Consider the following 19,910-nt stretch of genomic DNA (forward strand, 5'->3'; position numbering starts at 1 on the left):
TGACATTTTCACCAGGAATTCTTTTCACAGTACATCACACACCACTGCCTTCAGAAAAAAAAAAAAAAAAAAAAAAAAAGTGCTTAAAATGGTTGTCAGCATTTTTTTTTTTTTTTTTCTTTTTTCCTCTCCATATTATACTATTCAAAATTGCATGACCTTTATTTTTAAGTATGTCAGGACCAGTAGTCAGGTCTACAACTTGAATACATTTTACTTATGATATAAATGTATTGATTGTAACTGGAATTCTTATTCAGAAATGAGGGATGGTGAACTATCAATCTCTCTTTCTCTCTCTAATATAAACGGCACAAATGCCACTATGCTCACCAAAATTACTGATTAGTGTGAGGTGGCTGCCTTACCGTGCCATGCCCTTTGTGGCATGCTGAACATATGGCTGCAGACAAACTACTTTCTCTTTCTCCTGCTGAAGCTCTAACCTGCCAAGAAAAAAAGAATTTATTGGATAAATAAAGCAGTGACCTGGAGGGGGGAAAATAAGAGTTAAGTAACTGTAAATCTTATGAAGGTGTAAGCAAGTTTTCAAGGTACCAGAAACATTAAAAGGATAAGGTAGCACATTTGTAGCCCAGTTACTGGCTGATTTTTGTGAGAGCCCTTCTAACTAATTCATAGATATTTCCCCCTCCGTAGATTTCTAACAGGACAGTCAAGACTAACTGCATTTGCAGAAGATTTGAATTAAATCTGGCAAAATCATTTTCCCTTTGTTTAAAATGCTTTCGCTATATGAAAGGATTCTGATTACAATTTTGATTCAAGCTATTTCTTTGGTTTAACTTACTAGAAGGATAATTTCTTTCCTTTCCCTTTTTTGAAACTGTCCAAGTTGAAAAGCCAACCTTAATACAATAACTACCAATACAAAAGGGAATTTTACTGACTTTTAATTTTTAAGAAAATTTATTAAAAATTCTGCATATTATTAAAAAGAAGTGATGCACTTTATTAGTCACACTTCTGCCAGAAGCAGATGAAGCCAGGCAACTTATTTTGTTGTGATGCAATGTCATAAAGGGGGTTATAAAAAGCTTATTAACAAAATCGATAGAGTTTAAGATGGCTTCAATTTATATGGTTTAACCCAATGCACCAATAAAATATAGTATTATCAACTAGCATAGCCATATCCACTTTTTAAAAATTTCTTTAATGCTGAAAGAGAAATTTATAAGAATTAAAATTCAAATTCCAATCAGAATAATTGAAAATAATTATAAATTAAAAGAAACTAGAACAAAAGATGTGGTAGAAAATAGTGTACATGTCATATCGCCACAAAAAATGTACCTTATATCTTCTGTTATTGTAGGAAGCTTTTCTTGCCTGGTAGTGGGTAGCCTTTTCAAAAGCCTATGGAAAGTTTCTTATAAATACACAGGAATGTGATGGTCCTAGAAAACTTATGATATTAAACAACACTGGTGGTAAGATTGAATGAAATACAATCACATCTGTAGCAAGACAACATTTAAATTAGTTATACATTTGTCAGGATGATCACTTTTAGAAAGGTAAATAAAATTGAAATTATCCATTAAAGCACAGTTGCTTTTTTTCCTTTTTCATAGGCCTTGATTTTTAATTAATGGTTACTGCTAAATAATTTATCTTCAGAAAGCCAATAATGCTATGTCTCAGATGAATGCACAAAATGGAGAATCGTTACATCATCACTCTAGATATATTCACATTCACACTAGTTATTCTGCTTCACAGGATTAGCCTATATAAACTGAAGCCATCTGGGCTCTACCCTTTCTGCAGCAGTTTGAAATTAAGAACAAGACGACCATAAATATATATCTTAATTCCAATTTTTCAAAGAAAACATGTGCATGATATACAAAGTTCTTCAATAGAGAATGATACATAATTTATTATGGACACTGGTATTGTGCAGATTACATGTTGAGAGTATCAGGATAACCTACATTTCATTATAATACATCATAATCATGGTAAACAAAATTACAATTATGAGATATGGTTTGCACATGGCTCCAATATTCATTATTCTATTGTTTTCATAAGGTAGCACCATAGTGATTTTGTGCCTTAAAAAAGTACATAAATAAATAAAATATATATATCATACATTAAGTAACTGAGAAGTCAATGTAACCCCATCTAACTTATCATTTATTTTCATGAGATATATTATCATAACTAATAAATAAAATTTCTGTTTATACTCTGGGACAGCCAAACTGAGCTAGAGGAATTTAACGAGACAGAGTACAACTCTGTACTTTTAAATTGAACACCTGGCTATAATCATACAAAAAATGTTATGCTTACACTCCACATTGCCATGTGGATCAAAGGAGTTTATGCATAGTCATCATTTGATAGAAATATTATCATTAACCATATTTTGTAGAATAAGAATATGAAAAAAATCACTTGCAAACAGCTTAAATCTCCATGTTTAAACTAGATATTATTACACCTGTCTTCTGGAGAAGATAATTTATGTTATAAAAGATTTATTTTCTGAGATTTCAAGTATAATGGTCTAAAAATACCTACATGAATATCTCACATGCATGTTCAGCACAGTGGCAATAATGCAATACCATATGAAGGACCTGTAAAGCAATGCTGGTCCTAGAACATTAAGTCCCCGTGGGGGTTTTCCCAACCCAGAATTTTTTTAGAAAATCATAGTGTCAGTGGCATTAGTAATAATATGTCAATTGTGTATTGGAAATGGTTTTCTTCAACAGGCCTCTCAACAAAGTGACATAAGAGAACATGTCCTGGGTATACTGATATCCCCTCTGACCACATGAGGAACAGTAAATTATGGGTGGCTGCAGAATGGTGACAAGCTAGCACATTTTTTGCTAGCTATGAATAACTATTTAAGTACTCATTGGTTCTTCAACAACTCTAGTGTCGTCTTCATGGCAACATTTAGTGGGAATTTGTAAATGACAAGGTCATTAGATGTCATTACCAATGACAAGTCGTGAACTTATCTTTGTGACACCACAGATGTGCAAAAAATACCACAACGAAGAAGGCAAGCCATCTAACTCTCTTTGCACTATATCATGGTATCTACCGAGATCTGGGATGCATTGGATCATTTAAGTGCTGAGGCAAATAATACCACAAGATACTAAGCGCATCATTCTGATAATGACATATTTTCAACAGTCAATTTGTTAGTTGAAAAACATATGAAACCTTGCCTAATACTCCAGTATGTGTGCTCGTGGATGTGGATTGAACATGTGAAATCTGCCCCACCCCCTACCTTACATCTAAGTAGTAAGATCAAACCAAAATTTTACATGTAATGCTGGCCAAATGACATGGATATACTGGATCCATTAGTAAGAAAGGGACACAGTGACTTTGTCTACTGCATATAAAAAGATAATTGATTGTAAGTGGTTTAGGATGAAAACTACAATGAGGAAGAATATTATTTTTGCACCTGAAAATATAAACCCTTCCTTGAAGCCACTTCTCCACAAACAAAATAAACGTTAATTGTAATTGTTTTTGCTGGTTTTACAGTGCAGCAGCATCTTGGGTTACATTGCCAGAATATTTATGTCTGTATAAATGTATGCACATGGGCTAATTTTATGCTGAGCAGGCTAAAAATTCTAGAATAACTGAGGGATGCAGGTCCCTACTCTCTCTGTGTCAAACTGGCTAATTGCACCTATTAAAAACTCCTTTAACCCTCCAGTGCATGTGTCCTAAAAAAAACAAATAAGCTGGAGTTGCATCTGACACCTTTTTCTTTAAATTATATAAAAGCAATTTAGCTTTTTAAAAATGACATTCTATTATGATTTGTGAAATTACAAAAAAAAAAAAAAAAATATATATATATATATATATATATATATATAAAGAATTAAGAGAAACCAATCATAATAATAATGTTTCTTTCTAAGCAGCCTTAGAATTTTAAGGCCACTCATCCCCAGAATCAAACAGGTGCTCATGTAATATCTGGCAGACACTACATGAAAGCCTGTATTTCTGTTAACTTATGTTTAATTTCAAAATGTCCACAAAACCAAAGCTCTACAGGAAGTAAGCTTCGCTGGCATATCACAGGTGCCAATTGAGTATGGGAGTTGAGGACAAGAAACGAAACACAGATCAAATACTATCCCTCGCCTGATTTCTTGGAATTTCATAGTACAGCAGTAGCCCCATTACCTGATATGATCAGTAGTTAGCCAGTTGATTGAAAAAGTTGGAAAAAGATGATATTCGCTGACGTTGTAGAGCGAATATCATCTTTTAAGGGCACAAAAGGTGATATAGTTATACACGTTGGCACTAATAATATTAAGAGTAGGAGACCGGCAGAATTACTTAACAAGTACAGGTCACTGTTGAACAAAAGCCAAGAATTAGGGTTGAATTTGAAAGTGTCTGCAATTCTGCCCAGACACGATAGGAGGGAGTATATGATGAGAGCCTTGTCGATCAATTCGGCACTGGAAAGATTGCGCAAGGCTCAAGGGGTAGAATTTTTTTCAGCCTGGACTGTACTTGTTAACAGGAGAGATTGCTTCTACAGGGATGGGATACACTTAAATAGAAAGGGTGCAAGAATATTTGCTGATGCTATCGAGGCAGTGTTAGGTGGGTCGGAAAACTGCTAGCTTGGGGGGAGACAAAGACCAATAGATTGACAGTAGCCACTGGCAGAGGTGAAAGAGATTCTTGCACTGCTTCTATTAGAATGAGCAGAAGCCTGAAAAACAAGATGCATGGTATTTCAGAGACTGCTGGGAGCCATTGCGGTACAAGTAAACACATGGGTTGTGTTAGGGTAGCTAAGAATAGAAACAGGTGCAGGTATACTTGCGTGTACACCAATGCTAGGAGTTTAGTAAATAAATTTGATGAATTTGAGGTATTGCTCAAAACATCGAAGGCAGATATTGTTGGGATATCAGAGACGTGGTGTCACATAGATATAAGGGATGCAGAACTGCAATTTGGGGAATACAACGTCTACAGAAAGGATAGACAGGATAGGAAGGGGGGAGGGGTTATGCTATTAGTTAAGAAACACATAAAAACCAAGGAAGTGAAGCCAGTCGACATCGCTGGACAGTGCAGTGTGGAGTCAGTTTGGTGTGACATAAACATTGGGAGATCAAAATTGAGAGTAGGAGTGTGCTATAGGCCTAATGACTCTGATGAGTATAATAAGGAACTGTACAGGGAAATAGAGTGGGCCAGTAAATCAGAGTGTCTTATAATGGGAGATTTTAATTTCCCAGATATTGACTGGAATTTGTGGGTTGGTCACTCACACACTAGCAGGGCTTTTGTGGATTTATTGGATGATTGTTTTCTACATCAGCATGTTCGGGAGGCAACTAGAGGGAGTAATACTCTTGATTTGATTATCAGCAGTGATTCTTCATGCATTAAGAATCTGCAGATAAAGGAACCACTAGGTGGCAGTGATCACAGTGTGCTGAAGTGGGATTTACTCAAAGAGGTAACTACCATTAGGGGTAAAGGGAAGGGTTATTGCTTCCGTAAAGGCGACTACGATGGACTGAGACAGTATTTAAATTCTATACAGTGGGACCAACTGATGATGTTACCAACAGCAAATTCAAAATGGGAAGCATTCAAAGAACTTATCTTGGAAGCTACTAGGCTTTACATACCAACTAAGAAATATTGTTCAAGGTTTAGGCCAAAATGGATGTCAGATGAACTAATGAGGCATATGGCAGAGAAGAAAAATGCATGGGATACATACAAATTAACACATGACACAGAAGCCTATGATAGATACAAGTTGATATGCAACCAAGTTACAAAGGAGGTTAGGCAGGCGAAGGCAGATTACGAGAAATCCTTGGCAAGGGATGCAAAGAAAAACAGCAAAGAGTTCTTTACTTATGTAAACTCTAGAAGGAAGGGGATGAATCAGATTGGTCCACTTGATATTGATGGGTCAAGTGTTGATGATCCTGCTCAGGTAGCTAACAAACTAAATGAATATTTTGCATCGACATTCACACATGAGGAGTTATTCAGCGAGGGGAATGCCAGAGGTGTATTCAACTCTAGCAGTAAGCTACAGAATCTTGAAATAACTGGGAGTAAAGTGGAGGAGAAACTGTTGAAGATAAACACAAGAAAGGCACCCGGGGTGGATGGGATCTATCCAGTTATATTAAAGGAGGCAGCAAAAGAAGTAAGCAAACCCTTAGCCATAATTATGAGAGCTTCCTTGGACTCAGGGGAGGTACCCATAGACTGGAAATGTGCAAATGTGACCCCAATTCACAAAGGAGGATCAAAGGCTGACACAAGTAATTATAGACCTGTGAGCTTAACTTCTGTTCCAGGAAAATTAATGGAGGCACTGGTTAAAGAAGCACTGCAGGATCATTTAGACAAGACTTCAGTTATAGCTCAGACACAGCATGGTTTTGTTAAGGGGAAGTCTTGCCTGACCAACTTGATTGGATACTATGATGCAGTCACAAAAGAACTGGATGCAGGGAATAACTTTGATATTATATACTTGGATCTTAGAAAGGCTTTTGATACTGTTGCACATGGAAGACTGCTACACAAATTGGAGCAGTGTGACATTGGAGGCAAATTGCTGCTATGGATAAAGGGGTGGTTGAGGGGGAGAAGACAGAGAGTGGTACTCAATGGACACTGCTCATCGTGGACTGATGTTATTAGTGGAGTCCCTCACGGCTCAGTGTTGGGTCCATTATTGTTTTCTGTATTTATAAATGATATTGATGATGGTATATCGGGCTTAATGTCCAAGTTTGCAGACGATACAAAGGTTGGCAGGGTTGTCAAGGACACTACTGACACTATGCTGCTGCAACAGGATCTGGAAAGGTTCAGCAGATGGGCTGAGAGGTGGCAAATGAAGTTTAACATTGACAAATGTAAAGTACTACACATGGGAAACAGCAACCCCAGAGCAACGTATCAACTCTGTGGTACTACACTGACAGTGGTAGAGAATGAAAGGGACTTGGGGGTGGTTGTGCAGGCAGATATGAAGTTCTCTGAGCAGTGCAGACGGGCTGCAAGAGTAGCTCATGGAGTATTGTCAATGATATACAGGAATTTTTCCAGCAGGGATAAGGAGGTGATTATTCCATTGTATAAGGCGATGGTCAGGCCACACCTAGAGTACTGTATACAGGTCTGGAGGCCTCATTTCAAGAAGGATGTAGAGCTGCTGGAACGAGTACAGAGAAGGGCAACAAGATTAGTGAATGGAACAAAGGGGTGCTCTTACGAAGAAAGGCTTAAGTTTTGCAAATTACAGTGTCTGAAGACTAGGCACCAGCAAGGTGATCTGATAGAGGTGTATAAAGCCTTGAATGGTTTAAGCATGCTCAATGCTGATGGGATTCTTCTGCTAGCTCAGAAAAATCACCTGAGAGGGCATAAATTCAAATTGAGGAAAGACAGATGTAGGATAGATGTGCGGAAATTTGCCTTTAGCCAGCGGGTGGCTGGTTGGTGGAACAGACTTCCATCCCTTGTGGTGGAGGTTGATAGCCTAAATAAGTTTAAGGCTCAGCTGGACAGGTATTTTGAACGAACAGAGGGGTGAAGTGGATTTTTTTTTTTTTTTTTTTTTTGGCTGATGCTGCATAAGCTTGCTTTCTTGCATCAAATGCCTCTACTAATGCTAATGCTAATAAAAAAATTATAAAAACATTCAAGGAATCATAAAAAAGTACACACACTACATTTTTTCATAATATCAAAAATTTTCATTTGGTTAGATCAGTGGTTTTCAACCGGGGTGCCGCAACAACATTCCAGGGATGCCACGTAATTTGGGTTTAAGTTACTTAAACTTATTATTTTTTAATTTATATATTTATTTCATTATAAAAAGGTGTACAGTATCTTTTTAATTTTGTGGTGATCTATAATTGATGTTTACTTAGTACCTCTATTTGTAAAATAATAAGAGGAGTTTGCCTTAATATAGTACGTAGAACACTTCCATATAATACTTCTCCAGAAACTAGAAAAAAAAAAAATTTTTTTTTTTTTTTAATTTCTGTAGAGTATCATATGGAAGTGTTCTACATACTATAATAAGGTAAACTCCTCTTATTATTTTACAAATATTAATATCAACATAGAACGTATTGAGTATTACAGCTCTGATTCATACTACCTATTTAGTACTTACATATTAAGAATAAAATTATATACTGTATATATATATATATATAATTTGTATTATGAAATGTAATTTTTATAATTTATTATTGTAATAAATATCATATAACATATATTTTTTAATATTATATATAAACAGAGAAAGAATCGGATCTAACAGGCAAAAATTGAGTAGGGGTGCCGCAAAATAAAATAAATTACTTAGGGGTGCCGTTATTAAAAAAAGGTTGAAAACCACTCGGTTAGATGATGAAATATTGTAGCACAGTCCCTTCACTTTTTTAATCATCACATCACTGACTTTTGAATTAGTTTGTTAGTCAATATAATGTAAAGTTGTATCTATAGCATGAGAAAGATTTGGCCTACAATTTTATTCAAACTCTTCTTCATAGTTGGATCCATTTTTCATTTGTTTCCATCATTGTGTGTGGTGTTTGTGTGTGCATGTGCAAATTACCCTGAAGAACAAATTTAGGATCATATATTGTTACGGGCATGAGTAAGTTTACTTTATAGATTTTTGGGTGCTAAACACGGAAATAGTGCTTAAAATGGCAGATTGGCTCTTGTTTTCGAATAAAGTAGTTTTTCATATTTTATACAAGGTATCTTTTGTTTATATAGCAGTAAGATTATTAGGTGGTAGATGACTTTCATCAACCGGTGAAATACCACCACTTTGCTTATTGAAGTGGTGAAACCCATGTTTAGTCTCTAGAGCAAAGTTTCCGGCATCCCCCTCCCTCCATACTTCTCCTTCAACCCATGCACGGTACTAAGTACTATAGGTTTTGATACCTTTAGTGTTTGGGGTTTTCATAAAAAAAAAAAAAAGAACCTACAAACATACCTGTATCAAACACAGAACCTTTTTTGCTTATATTCAGCTTCTGGAGCATCCCTTTTCACCATCCGACAATAAGTGGCTAACATGGCAACATCCATTTCATTTTGTATCTTTGTTCCATCGCTGCAATGTCTCGAAGGAAGCACTCACCATATTCGTCGCTGACGGCATCACAGTTTGGCGAGCAGAAATCCAGGTGTGAGTGCAAGAAATGCATCTTCAATGACAAGTTCACCCCAGTTTTTCGCAAGAAGTAATGGGATCTTCCATGAGATGTCTATAGTTGCCGGCTTTAACATTTCCTAAAAAACCAGTCAAAACATTTCGAAAGGCTTTCCACACTTTCTCGCTATCACTAATGACATATTCGAACTGTTCGTCTTTGAAATGTCGGCTTATTTGTGGACCAGTGAAAATGCCTGACTTAATCTTCTCTGTACTAAGTCTTGGGATTTTTCTGTTGCAAGTACGTGAATGCAACTTCCGTTCACTTCCAGAGCCTTCACGAAATTTTTCACGAGCCTCAGTTTGATGTGGAGTGGTGGAAGCAAAACTTTATTTCTATCTACCAGAGGTTCAAATGATATGTTCTTCATTCCTGGTGTTAATGATTTTTGTTGAGGCCAACTCCTCCTCTCGTAGTGCATATCCTTGGCATGACTGTCCCACTCACAGAGAAAGAACAATACTTAGTGCAACTAAGTATTGTTCTTTCCTAATAAAATGGCAATTACCTTTAAATCATCACATATCTGCTACTCATTATTCTGATAGTGTACACCTAAAAGGATGTTCTTCATTTCTGCGCATGTTTTTTTAAATTTTTTTTTGTGGATGGCATATGCAAGAGATACTGAAGGCAGCTTATTTCCATTGTGTAATAACACAGCCTTAAGGCTAACCATAGAAGTGTTTATAAATAGTCGCCATTCTTTGGGAATGTGCCTCATATTTATTACTGCCATTAAACCATCAACATCCTTACAAACAGTGAGTTCACCTTATGTTTGATAGAATTTATCAGTATATTTTTCGAGTAGGAAATGTCATTTCACAGAATGATCTAGATTACATTGGTGTAACCTCGAAGCCAAAAGCTCTGCCTTAATCTTCAGCAGTTCGGGATCCCTTGACGTGAACATCTTCTGTACTTCTTTGTGTATATCAAGTTGATGTTCATCAGTGTCTTCATCAAAGTGTACAGAAAAACAGTCGGGCAGCTCAGGAATAGGTAATTCCTCACCATGAGGCACGGAATAAATTGGTACAGTTGGGTATGTCACTATCCAATTTTTCTTAATTGTCATCCCTTTTGTAATAGGAGGCACCACAGTCTGTTGGCTCCCTCCATATCATGGGCACTGCGAAAGGCATAAAACATCCCTTACGATTCACCCATGCATTGAGTTTTGATGAACAGGTAGTGCAGCATGTGTGTGTGGGGCCCAGTTCTTGTCCTGGTCACCTACTTTACACACACACACAAGAAGTAGGCCTTTTTTATGGCTCAAGTTAAGGGGCACTTTCTTGAAGCTAATGCAACTCTCCACATATGTAACAGAGTCATCCGGACTATTCACACAATTACGGGGCATATTAATCTTACACGACAGAAATACTGTGCAAAAAGTAGGAATCTCACAGAGAACAACCATTAAATGAGAACAAATCACCCAGTAACTGGCAATATTCAAGGATTACTGCAACAAAGTTGAAGATACATTTGAGGAGAAAACAGCTTACGAGATGACAGCTGCCGATCAGGTGTTAAGGGCATGGTGGTACTGAAAATGCAGTGTTGCTATGCATTTTGAGGAGAGCCAAAGTTGATAATGCAAAGTAACTCGCTAATATGAGACCCCCACTGTAATTCAAAATCAAGAGCCAATCGACAAATTTTAATGTAATTTTTGTGTTCAGCAGCACGAAGTTAGACAAGATTGGGTATTTTCGTTTTTGTAACATTTTACATGTCGACACAATAACGATTGCAATAACATAGATTTTGCACAAATTATCACAGAGTTTAGCATTAGCATTAGTAGAGGCATTTGATGCAAGAAAGCAAGCTTATGCAGCATCAGCCAAAAAAAAAAATAATATTTCTGAGACTGCTGGGAATCATGGGGGTACAAGTAAACACATGGGTTGTGTTAGGGTGGCTAAGAAGAAGAGCAGGTGCATGTATACTTGCGTGTACACCAATGCTAGGAGTTTAGTAAATAAATTTGATGAATTTGAGTTATTACTCAAAACATCAAAGGCAAATATTGTTGGGATTTCAGAGACGTGGTGTCACACAGATATAAGGAATGCAGAACTGGAATTTGGGGAGTACAATGTCTACAGAAAGGATAGACAGGATAGGAAGGGAGGAGGGGTTATGCTATTAGTTAAGAAACACATAAAATCCAAGGAAGTGAAGCCAGTCGACATCACTGGACAGTGCAGTGTGGAGTCAGTTTGGTGTGACATAAACATTGGGAGATCAAAATTGAGAGTAGGAGTGTGCTATAGGCCTAGTGACTCGATGAGTATAATAAGAAACTGTACAGAGAAATAGGGTGGGCCAGTAAATCAGAGTCTTATAATGAGGGATTTTAATTTCCCAGATATTGACTGGAATTTGGGGGCTGGTCACTCACACACTGGCAAGGCTTTTGTGGAATTATTGGATGATTGTTTTCTACAATCAGCATGTTCGGGAGGCAACTAGAGGGAGTAATACTCTTGATTTGATTATCAGTATTGATTCTTCATGCATCAAGAATCCGCAGATAAATGAACCACTAGGTGGCAGTGATCACAGTGTTCTGAAGTGGGATTTACTCAAAGAGGTAACTACCATTAGGGGTAAAGGAAAGGGGTATTGCTTTCGTAAAGGCGACTATGATGGACTGAGACAGTATTTAAATTCTATACAGTGGGATCAACTGGTGATGTTACCAACAGCAAATTCAAAATGGGAAGCATTCAAAGAACTTATCTTGCAAGCTACTAGGCTTTACATACCAACTAAGAAATATTGTTCAACATTTAGGCCTAAATGGATGTCAGATGAACTAATGAGGCATATGGCAGAGAAGAAAAATGCATGGGATACATACAAATTAACACGTGACACAGAAGCCTATGATAGATACAAGTTGATCTGTAACCAAGTTACAAAGGAGGTTAGGCAGGCGAAGGCAGATTACGAGAAATCCTTGGCAAAGGATGCGAAGAAAAACAGCAAAGAGTTCTTTACTTATGTAAACTCTAGAAGGAAGAGGATGAATCAGATTGGTCCACTTGATATCGATTGGTCAACTGTTGATGACCCTGCTCAGGTAGCTAACAAACTAAATGAATATTTTGCATCGACATTCACACATGAGGAGTTATTCAGCGAGGGGAATGCCAGAGGTGTATTCAACTCTAGCAGTACGCTAGAGAATCTTGTAATAACTGAGAGTAAAGTGGAGGAGAAATTGTTGAAGATAAACACAAGAAAGGCACCTGGGGTGGATGGGATCTATCCAGTTATATTAAAGGAGACAGCAAAGGAAGTAAGCAAACCTTAGCCATAATTATGAGAGCTTCCTTGGACTCAGGGGAAGTACCCATTGACTAGAGATGTGCAAATGTGACCACAATTCACAAGGGAGGATCAAAGGCTGACACAAGTAATTATAGACCTGTGAGTTTAACTTCTGTTCCTGGAAAATTAATGGAGGCTCTGGTTAAAGAAGCACTGTAGGATCATCTAGACAAGACTTCCGTTATAGCTCAGACACAGCATGGTTTTGTTAAGGGGAAGTCTTGCCTGACCAATTTGATTGGATACTATGATACAGTCACAAAAGAACTGGATGCAGGGAATAACTTTGATATTATATACTTGGATCTTAGAAAGGCTTTTGATACTGTTGCACATGGAAGACTGCTGCACAAATTGGAGCAGTGTGGCATTGGAGCAAATTGCTGCTATGGATAAAGGGGTGGTTGAGGGGGAGAAGACAGAGAGTGGTAATCAATGGACACTGCTCATCGTGGACTAATGTTATTAGTGGAGTCCCTCAGGGTTCAGTATTGGGTCCTTTATTGTTCTCTGTATTTATAAATGATATTGATGATGGTACATCAAGCTTAATGTCCAAGTTTGCAGATGATACGAAGGTTGACAGGGTTGTCAAGGACACTACTGACACTATGCTGCTGCAACAGGATCTGGAAAGGTTGAGCAGATGGGCTGAGAAGTGGCAAATAAAGTTTAACATTGACAAATGTAAAGTACTACATATGGGAAACAGCAACCCCAGAGCAACGTATCAACTTTGTGGTACTACACTGACAGTGGTAGAGAATAAAAGGGACCTGGGAGTGGTTGTGCAGCAGATATGAAGTTCTCTGAGTAGTGCAGACGGTCTGCAAGAGTAGCTCATGGTGTATTGTCAATGATATATAGGAATTTTTCTAGCAAGGATAAGGAGGTGATTATTCTCTTGTATAAGGAAATGGTCAGGCCACACCTAGAGTACTGTATACAGGTCTGGAGGCCTCATTTCAAGAAGGATGTAGAGATGCGGGAACAAGTACAGAGAAGGACAACAAGATTAGTGAATGGAACAAAGGGGTGCTCTTACTAAGAAAGGCTTAAGTTTTGCAAATTACAGTGTCTGGAGACTAGGCACCAGTGAGGTGATCTGATAGAGATGTACAAAGCCTTGAACAGAGGGGTGAAGTGGAAGTGGGTATTTTTTATTTATTTATTTTACTTTGCTGGAAAACACTGTATATCTTCTTGTTGTAAAGCTCAGGAACCTCCAATTTGATTAAAATCAATTAGTAAATTATGTCCTTCAATATTTTCTTTTACTTCAGGTATTTTATTAGACATCAATCACAGGCTAGTTTCATCCAAGATTTAGTAAATGTTGAAATTTAAATTACATTCTGTGTTACATGCTGTATTGTTAGGTGGTAGATGACTCATCAACCGGTGAAATACCACCACTTTGCTTATTGGGGACTTGAAGTGGTGAAACCCATGTTTAGTCTCTAGAGCAAAGTTTCCCGCATCCCCATCCTCCCATACTTCTCCTTCAACCCATGCACGGTACTAAGTACTATAGGTTTTGATACCTTTCGTATTTGGGGTTTTCATTAAAAAAAAAAAAAAAAAACAATATCCTTGATGACTTTTAATGATTCTATAAGACATATATTTGTATCTCCCCCTTCCCCCCTGAAATTAAACTCAAAAATTTTCACCTATGTAATTTCTTCACACATTCTAGAATCTTTTGACCCATAAGCTGGATCAAGAATGTTTACACTTGGTGGTGAAAACAAGACCTTTCTGCACTATCTAGAAAGAGAATAGTCTTTTCAGGTAAGTTTACTTTATTCAAGTGCTTCTTTACAAAAGGTATAAATTCATGAAAAAACTATTCTTTAAATAATGCTGAGATCATCCATGTTGATTTTTGTGAGTGATAAAGGAGCAATTTACATTGTTACATTTTTGTTTAATAACTCTAGGATTAGTTGATTTATCAACTGCAAAATGTTGCAATTTGTAAGTTCCAGTTGCAATGCAGCAGATGGCTACTGTGGTTCTCTGTTGATCTGCAGGTGGCTATTGTGGATTTTATCTTGCTAGGCACTTTTTTTTTTACCAGCCTTTTTGTAGGTAATATCTTATAATTAGACCTGTTTCATCCAAACTGTGGAGCAATTCTATGATCAGTTTTTTCTTTTCATTAGTGAACTCAAAACCTTCTGTAAAATTTTGAGCAATTACACGAGTAATTACAGCACTCTTAGTTTAACTACTGTTCTGGTTAAAATAATGGAGTCACTGGTTCAAGAAGCATTGCAGGATCATCTAGACAAGACTGCAGTAATAATGCAGACACAGCATGGGCTTGTTAATGGGAAGTTGTGTCTGACCAATTTGATTGAATACTATGATGTGGTCACAAAGGCAGTGGATGCAAAAAATAATTTTCATATCATATACAGTCTGTCGTCGTATAGCACTATAGTTGTGCAATGCAAAATCATGCAATATAAACAACAGGCCCTATGGGAAAAGTGGGTTTATTATTATTTATTATTATTAGCCATATGGTGCAAGGAAGCCTGAGGCTTATGCTGCACAAGCCAAAAAAAAATTCAGGAGTTACCCTGAGAGAGAGAGAGAGAGAGAGAGAGAGAGAGAGAGAGAGAAGAAGAAAATCACCAAGAAAGAGAAGAATGATGATATCCAGCTCAGGACCCTGGGTGTGCCAAGCACATACTCACAAGATGTGAGCCCCTGGGTGCCGACCGCCTCCGTAGCCAGGTGGGAAGGAGCAGCAGTGCGTAGCACACGCTTCTTGATTAGACCGGGGTTCGAGCCCGTCACCACCAAATACGGAACATGCGGAAAGGTCAGGGAATGACCACCGCACCGGAGCAATATGGCCTTAGTTGCTAATGCTCCTAAAAAAAAAAAAAAAAAAAAAAAAAAAAAAAAACCAAATAAATAACAAACCTGGGTGCCGACCACCCAAGATTGAACACACATTTGGAACCAAAACATTACCAGACAATAAATAATCGGGTAATTTTAATCGTTATAAAATACTTACGTATTTTAAAATATAAATACTTTATAAAATATAAATACTTTTATAATTCAAGTTTTTAAAAAACTTAAATACTTTATAAAATATAAATACTTTTATAAATACGTTATAAAATACGTAAGTATTTTATAACAATTAAAATACGTAATAAAAAATAATATTTTTATTTTTATTATAATATAATAAATAATATTTATTTTTTATTATTTATTTAAATAATAAAAATGATTAATAAAATAGTAAAAAATTTATTATATGAAATAAAATAGTCGTAATAAAATACTTACGTATTTTATTACGACTATTACGTAATAAAATATTGCTAATGCTTTTGCTTCTATCGTAAGCAAACTTGTTTTTTGTTTGATTTTCTATCCAAACAGATGACAGCCATTCCATCTCTTCCAATTCTTTGTGTCTTAATCTAATGGATTTTAATTACACTTTGTGTTGTTCCTGCTATGAAAGTTGTTTTTATTTTCTCTGCATTCTTTCTAATTCTCGGCGTTGCCTCATTTCGGTCTGTAGCACGTGCAATATCACATGGTCTTTCATTTTGCTCAAAGCGTTTCACAATTTCATATTTTTTCTCTATCGACAGAGGCGGATTGGCCATAGGCCTTACCCGAGAAATCCCGGAGGTCGGTGTGATTTTGGCCATAAACCGTAGTATGAGGCCACTATAAATTTTCCCGGGTAAGAATTTTTGACCCAGTCCGCCTCTGTTTATCGTTATTGCTTTTTTTTTTTTCTCTCTGAATCTGCAGTGTCTTTGCCAGGATGCTTCCTTTTCACACCTTTTAAGTATTTTACTAATTTTTAGGGAATAAAGCACAATTGCAAAATGAGGAGGCACGCTTGATACACATAAACAAAGCTGAGCCCGTGTAGCAACTGAGTAAACAACACCGTAAAGGCCGAGATACACTATTAACACCTCATATTTTACTAAAGCACATTTCTGGGGGTTACTACCATAAAACAATTCCCAGTTGCGTTTCTGCTGGTGGAATCTGTTATAAACTGGTAGTAAACTCCATCTAATTGCATTTGCGATTATATCGATAGCTGGAATTGTGTTGGTTTTTACGTTATTATGGTGAAATGTGTTTCCCCTTCACTGATATAAAAAACAAATACATTTTCAGAATCTTCTCTTCATTCCTACCGTGTTGAGTTCGGTTGGGGTGATTCTGCGTTCGACTGCCATTTCTTGTAAACACAAAGGCGAATCGTGCATAAGCGAATTCGGTTCGTGTTATATAAGATATCGTTCCTCTATTTATAAATCGTGTATGATCGAATTCGTGTAATGTAAACACGTGTTATACGAGGCCTGACTCTACTTGGATTTCAGGAAAGCTTTTGATACTGTTGCACATGGAAGACTGCTATACAAATTGGAGAAGCATGGCATTAAGGGTAAGCTGCTGCTATGGATAAATGGATGGTTGAGTGGGAGAAGACAGAGAGTGGCAATCAATGGACACTAGTCTTTGTGTACTAATGTTATTAGTGGAGTCCACCAGGATTCAGTGTTGTGCCCATTGTTGTTTTGTATATTTATCAATGATATTGATGAAGGTATATAGGTTTAATGTCGAAGCTTGCAGGTGATAGACTGGCAGGGTTGTTAATGACAATATGCTACAGCAACAGGATCTAGAAAAGTTGGGCAGATCAACTGAGAGGTGGCAACTGAAGCTTAACATTGACAAATGTAAATTAGTGCATATGGGTATCAGTAACACCAGAGTAACATACCAACTATGTGGTACTACACTCATGGTAGTAGAGAATGAAAAGGGCCTGGGGCTAAATGTGCAGTCAGATATGAAGTTTTCTGACAGTGCAGACAGGCTGCAAGAGCAAGCAGCAGCTTGGAAAGCAAGGTGCTGGAGACTTCCAGAACTGCTGGGAGTTATCATGGAAGAATTAAATACATGGGCTGTGTTAGGATAACTAACAGTAAGAATAGGTGCACGTACACCAATCCTAGGAGTACTGTAAATAAATTTGATGAATTTGAGGTGCGGGTGAAGAGATCAAAGGCAGATATTGATGGGATATCAGAGACGTGGTGTCACACAGATATAAGTAATGCAGAATTGGAATTTGGGTAGTATAAAGTGTACAGAAAGGATAGACATGATAGAGAGGGAGGATGGGTATGGCTGTTAGTTAATAAAACAAAATCTAAGACAGTGCATCCAGCTAACATGGGTGGACAGTGCCATGCTGAGTCAGGTTGGTGTACGTGCACCTAAGATCCTAAGTAGCTTCTAAGATTACTTCCTTGAATGCTTCTCATTTATTGGATGATTGTTTTCTATAGCAGAATGTTCGAGAGGCAAACAAAGGGAGTAATAATCTTGATCTGATTATCAGCAGTGATTCTTCATGCATTAAGAATCTGCAGATAAAGGAACCACCAGGTGGCAGTGACCACAGTGTGCTGATGTGGGATTTATTTAAAGATGTAACTACCATCAGGGGTAAAGGGAAGGGTTTTTGCTTTCGTAAAGGTGACTACAGTGGTCTCAGACAGTTTTTAAATTCTACACAATGGAATTAACTAATGATGTTCTCAACAGCAAATTCTAAATGAGAAACATTCAAGGAAGTAATCTTAGAAGCTACTAGGCTTTTTGTCCAAACTAAGAAATACTGTTCACAGTTTAGGCCTAAATGGATGGCAGATCAACTAATGCAACTTGTGGCAGAGAAGGAAAATGCACGGGATCCATATAAATTATGAGGTGACACAGAAGAATATGGTAGATATAAGCTAGTCTAATCAACTCACAAAGAGGTTAGGCAAGCAAAGGCAGATTATGAGAAATCTTTGGCAAAGGATACAAAGAAAAACAGCAAAGACTTCTTTACTCATGTAAACTCTAGAAGGTTGTTGTTTGTTTGTTATTTGGTTTTTAGGAGCATTAGCAACTAAGGCCATATTTGGTGGGCACGGGTTCGAACCCCAGTCTAATCAAGAAGTGTGTGCTACACACTGCTGCTCCTGCCCACCTGGCTACGGAGGCACCACTCTAGAAGGAATGGGATGAATCACATTCGTCTCCTTAATATTGAGGGTACAATTGTTGATAAACCTGCTGAGGTAGCTGACAAACTGAATGAGTATTTAATCTACATTTACACATGAGGATGTCTGTAGCGTAGTGGAGGCCAGAAGCTTATCAAACTCTAGCAGGAACCTAAATGATTTTGTAATAACTGAGAGCAAACTGGAGGAGAAATTGTTGGAATTAAAGATAAAAAAAGCACCTGGGGATCTATTTAGTCATATTAAAGGAAGTAAGCAAACCCTTAACCATAATTATGAAAGCTTCCTTGGACTCAAGGGAGGTGACCATGGACTGGAGATGTGCAAATGTGTCCCCAATTCACAGAGGGAGTTCAAAGGGTGACACGAGTAAATACTGACCTCTTAGTATAACTTCTGTTCCAGAGAAAATAATGGGGTCACTGGTTAAAGAAGCACTGCAGGATCGTTGTTATTTGGTTTTTAGTAGCATTAGCAACTAAGGCCATATTGCTCCGGGATATGTGGTGGTCATTCCCTGACCTTTCTGCATCTTCCGTATTTGGTGGTGACGGGCTCGAACCCCGGTCTAATCAAGAAGCGTGTGCTACGCACTGCTGCTCCTTCCCACCTGGCTACGGAAGCGCCAACACTGCAGGATCATCTAGACAATACTGCAGTTATAGTTCAGACACAGCATAGATTTGTTAAGGGTAAGTCATGTCTGACAAATTTCACTGGATACTATGATGTGGTCACAAAGGAACTGGATGCAAAAAATAATTTTCATATCATATATTTGGATTTCAGGAAAGCTTTTGACACTGTTGCGCATGGAAGACTATTGTACAAATTGGAGCAGAATGGTATTAAGGGTAAGTTGCCACAATGGATAAAAGGATGGTTGAGTGGGAGAAGACAGAGGGTGGTAATTGATGGGTGCTGCTCTTCGTGGACTAATGTTATTAGTGGAGTCTCACAGGGTTCGGTGTTGGGTCCTCTGTTGTTTCGTATATTTATCAGTGATATTGATGAATGTATATCAGGCTTAGTGTCGAAGTTTGCAGATGATACAAAGCATGGCAGGGTTGTTAATGACAGTAATGATAGTATACTACGGCAACAGGATCTAGAAAAGTTGAGCAGATGGACTGACAGGTGACAACTGAAGTTTAACATTGACAAA

General features: G+C 37.4%; 1 protein-coding gene across 4 annotated transcripts in view; it reads right to left on the reverse strand.

Annotated features, from left to right (window-relative positions):
- LOC150084234 (fragile X messenger ribonucleoprotein 1 homolog B-like) overlaps positions 1–19,910 on the reverse strand; it is a 497,644-nt gene that overhangs the window by 184,076 nt on the left and 293,658 nt on the right. For 2 of the 4 annotated variants that reach the window (XM_090375957.1, XM_090375956.1), the window contains exons 11-12: positions 1,318–1,380; positions 369–446 (exon numbers count right to left, since the gene is read on the reverse strand). The exons of 1 other annotated variant lie outside the window; for it this stretch is intronic. In XM_090375957.1, coding sequence (XP_090232083.1) covers positions 369–446; positions 1,318–1,380 — 141 coding nt within the window. The remainder of the gene's footprint in view (positions 1–368; positions 447–1,317; positions 1,381–19,910) is intronic. One more of the 4 variants, XM_090375958.1, reaches the window with a different exon arrangement.

Source organism: Mastigoproctus giganteus, chromosome 6, assembly GCF_048544385.1.
Source record: "Mastigoproctus giganteus isolate SK-2022 chromosome 6, ASM4854438v1, whole genome shotgun sequence".
In the NCBI taxonomy this organism is placed as follows: Eukaryota; Metazoa; Arthropoda; class Arachnida; order Uropygi; family Thelyphonidae; genus Mastigoproctus; species Mastigoproctus giganteus.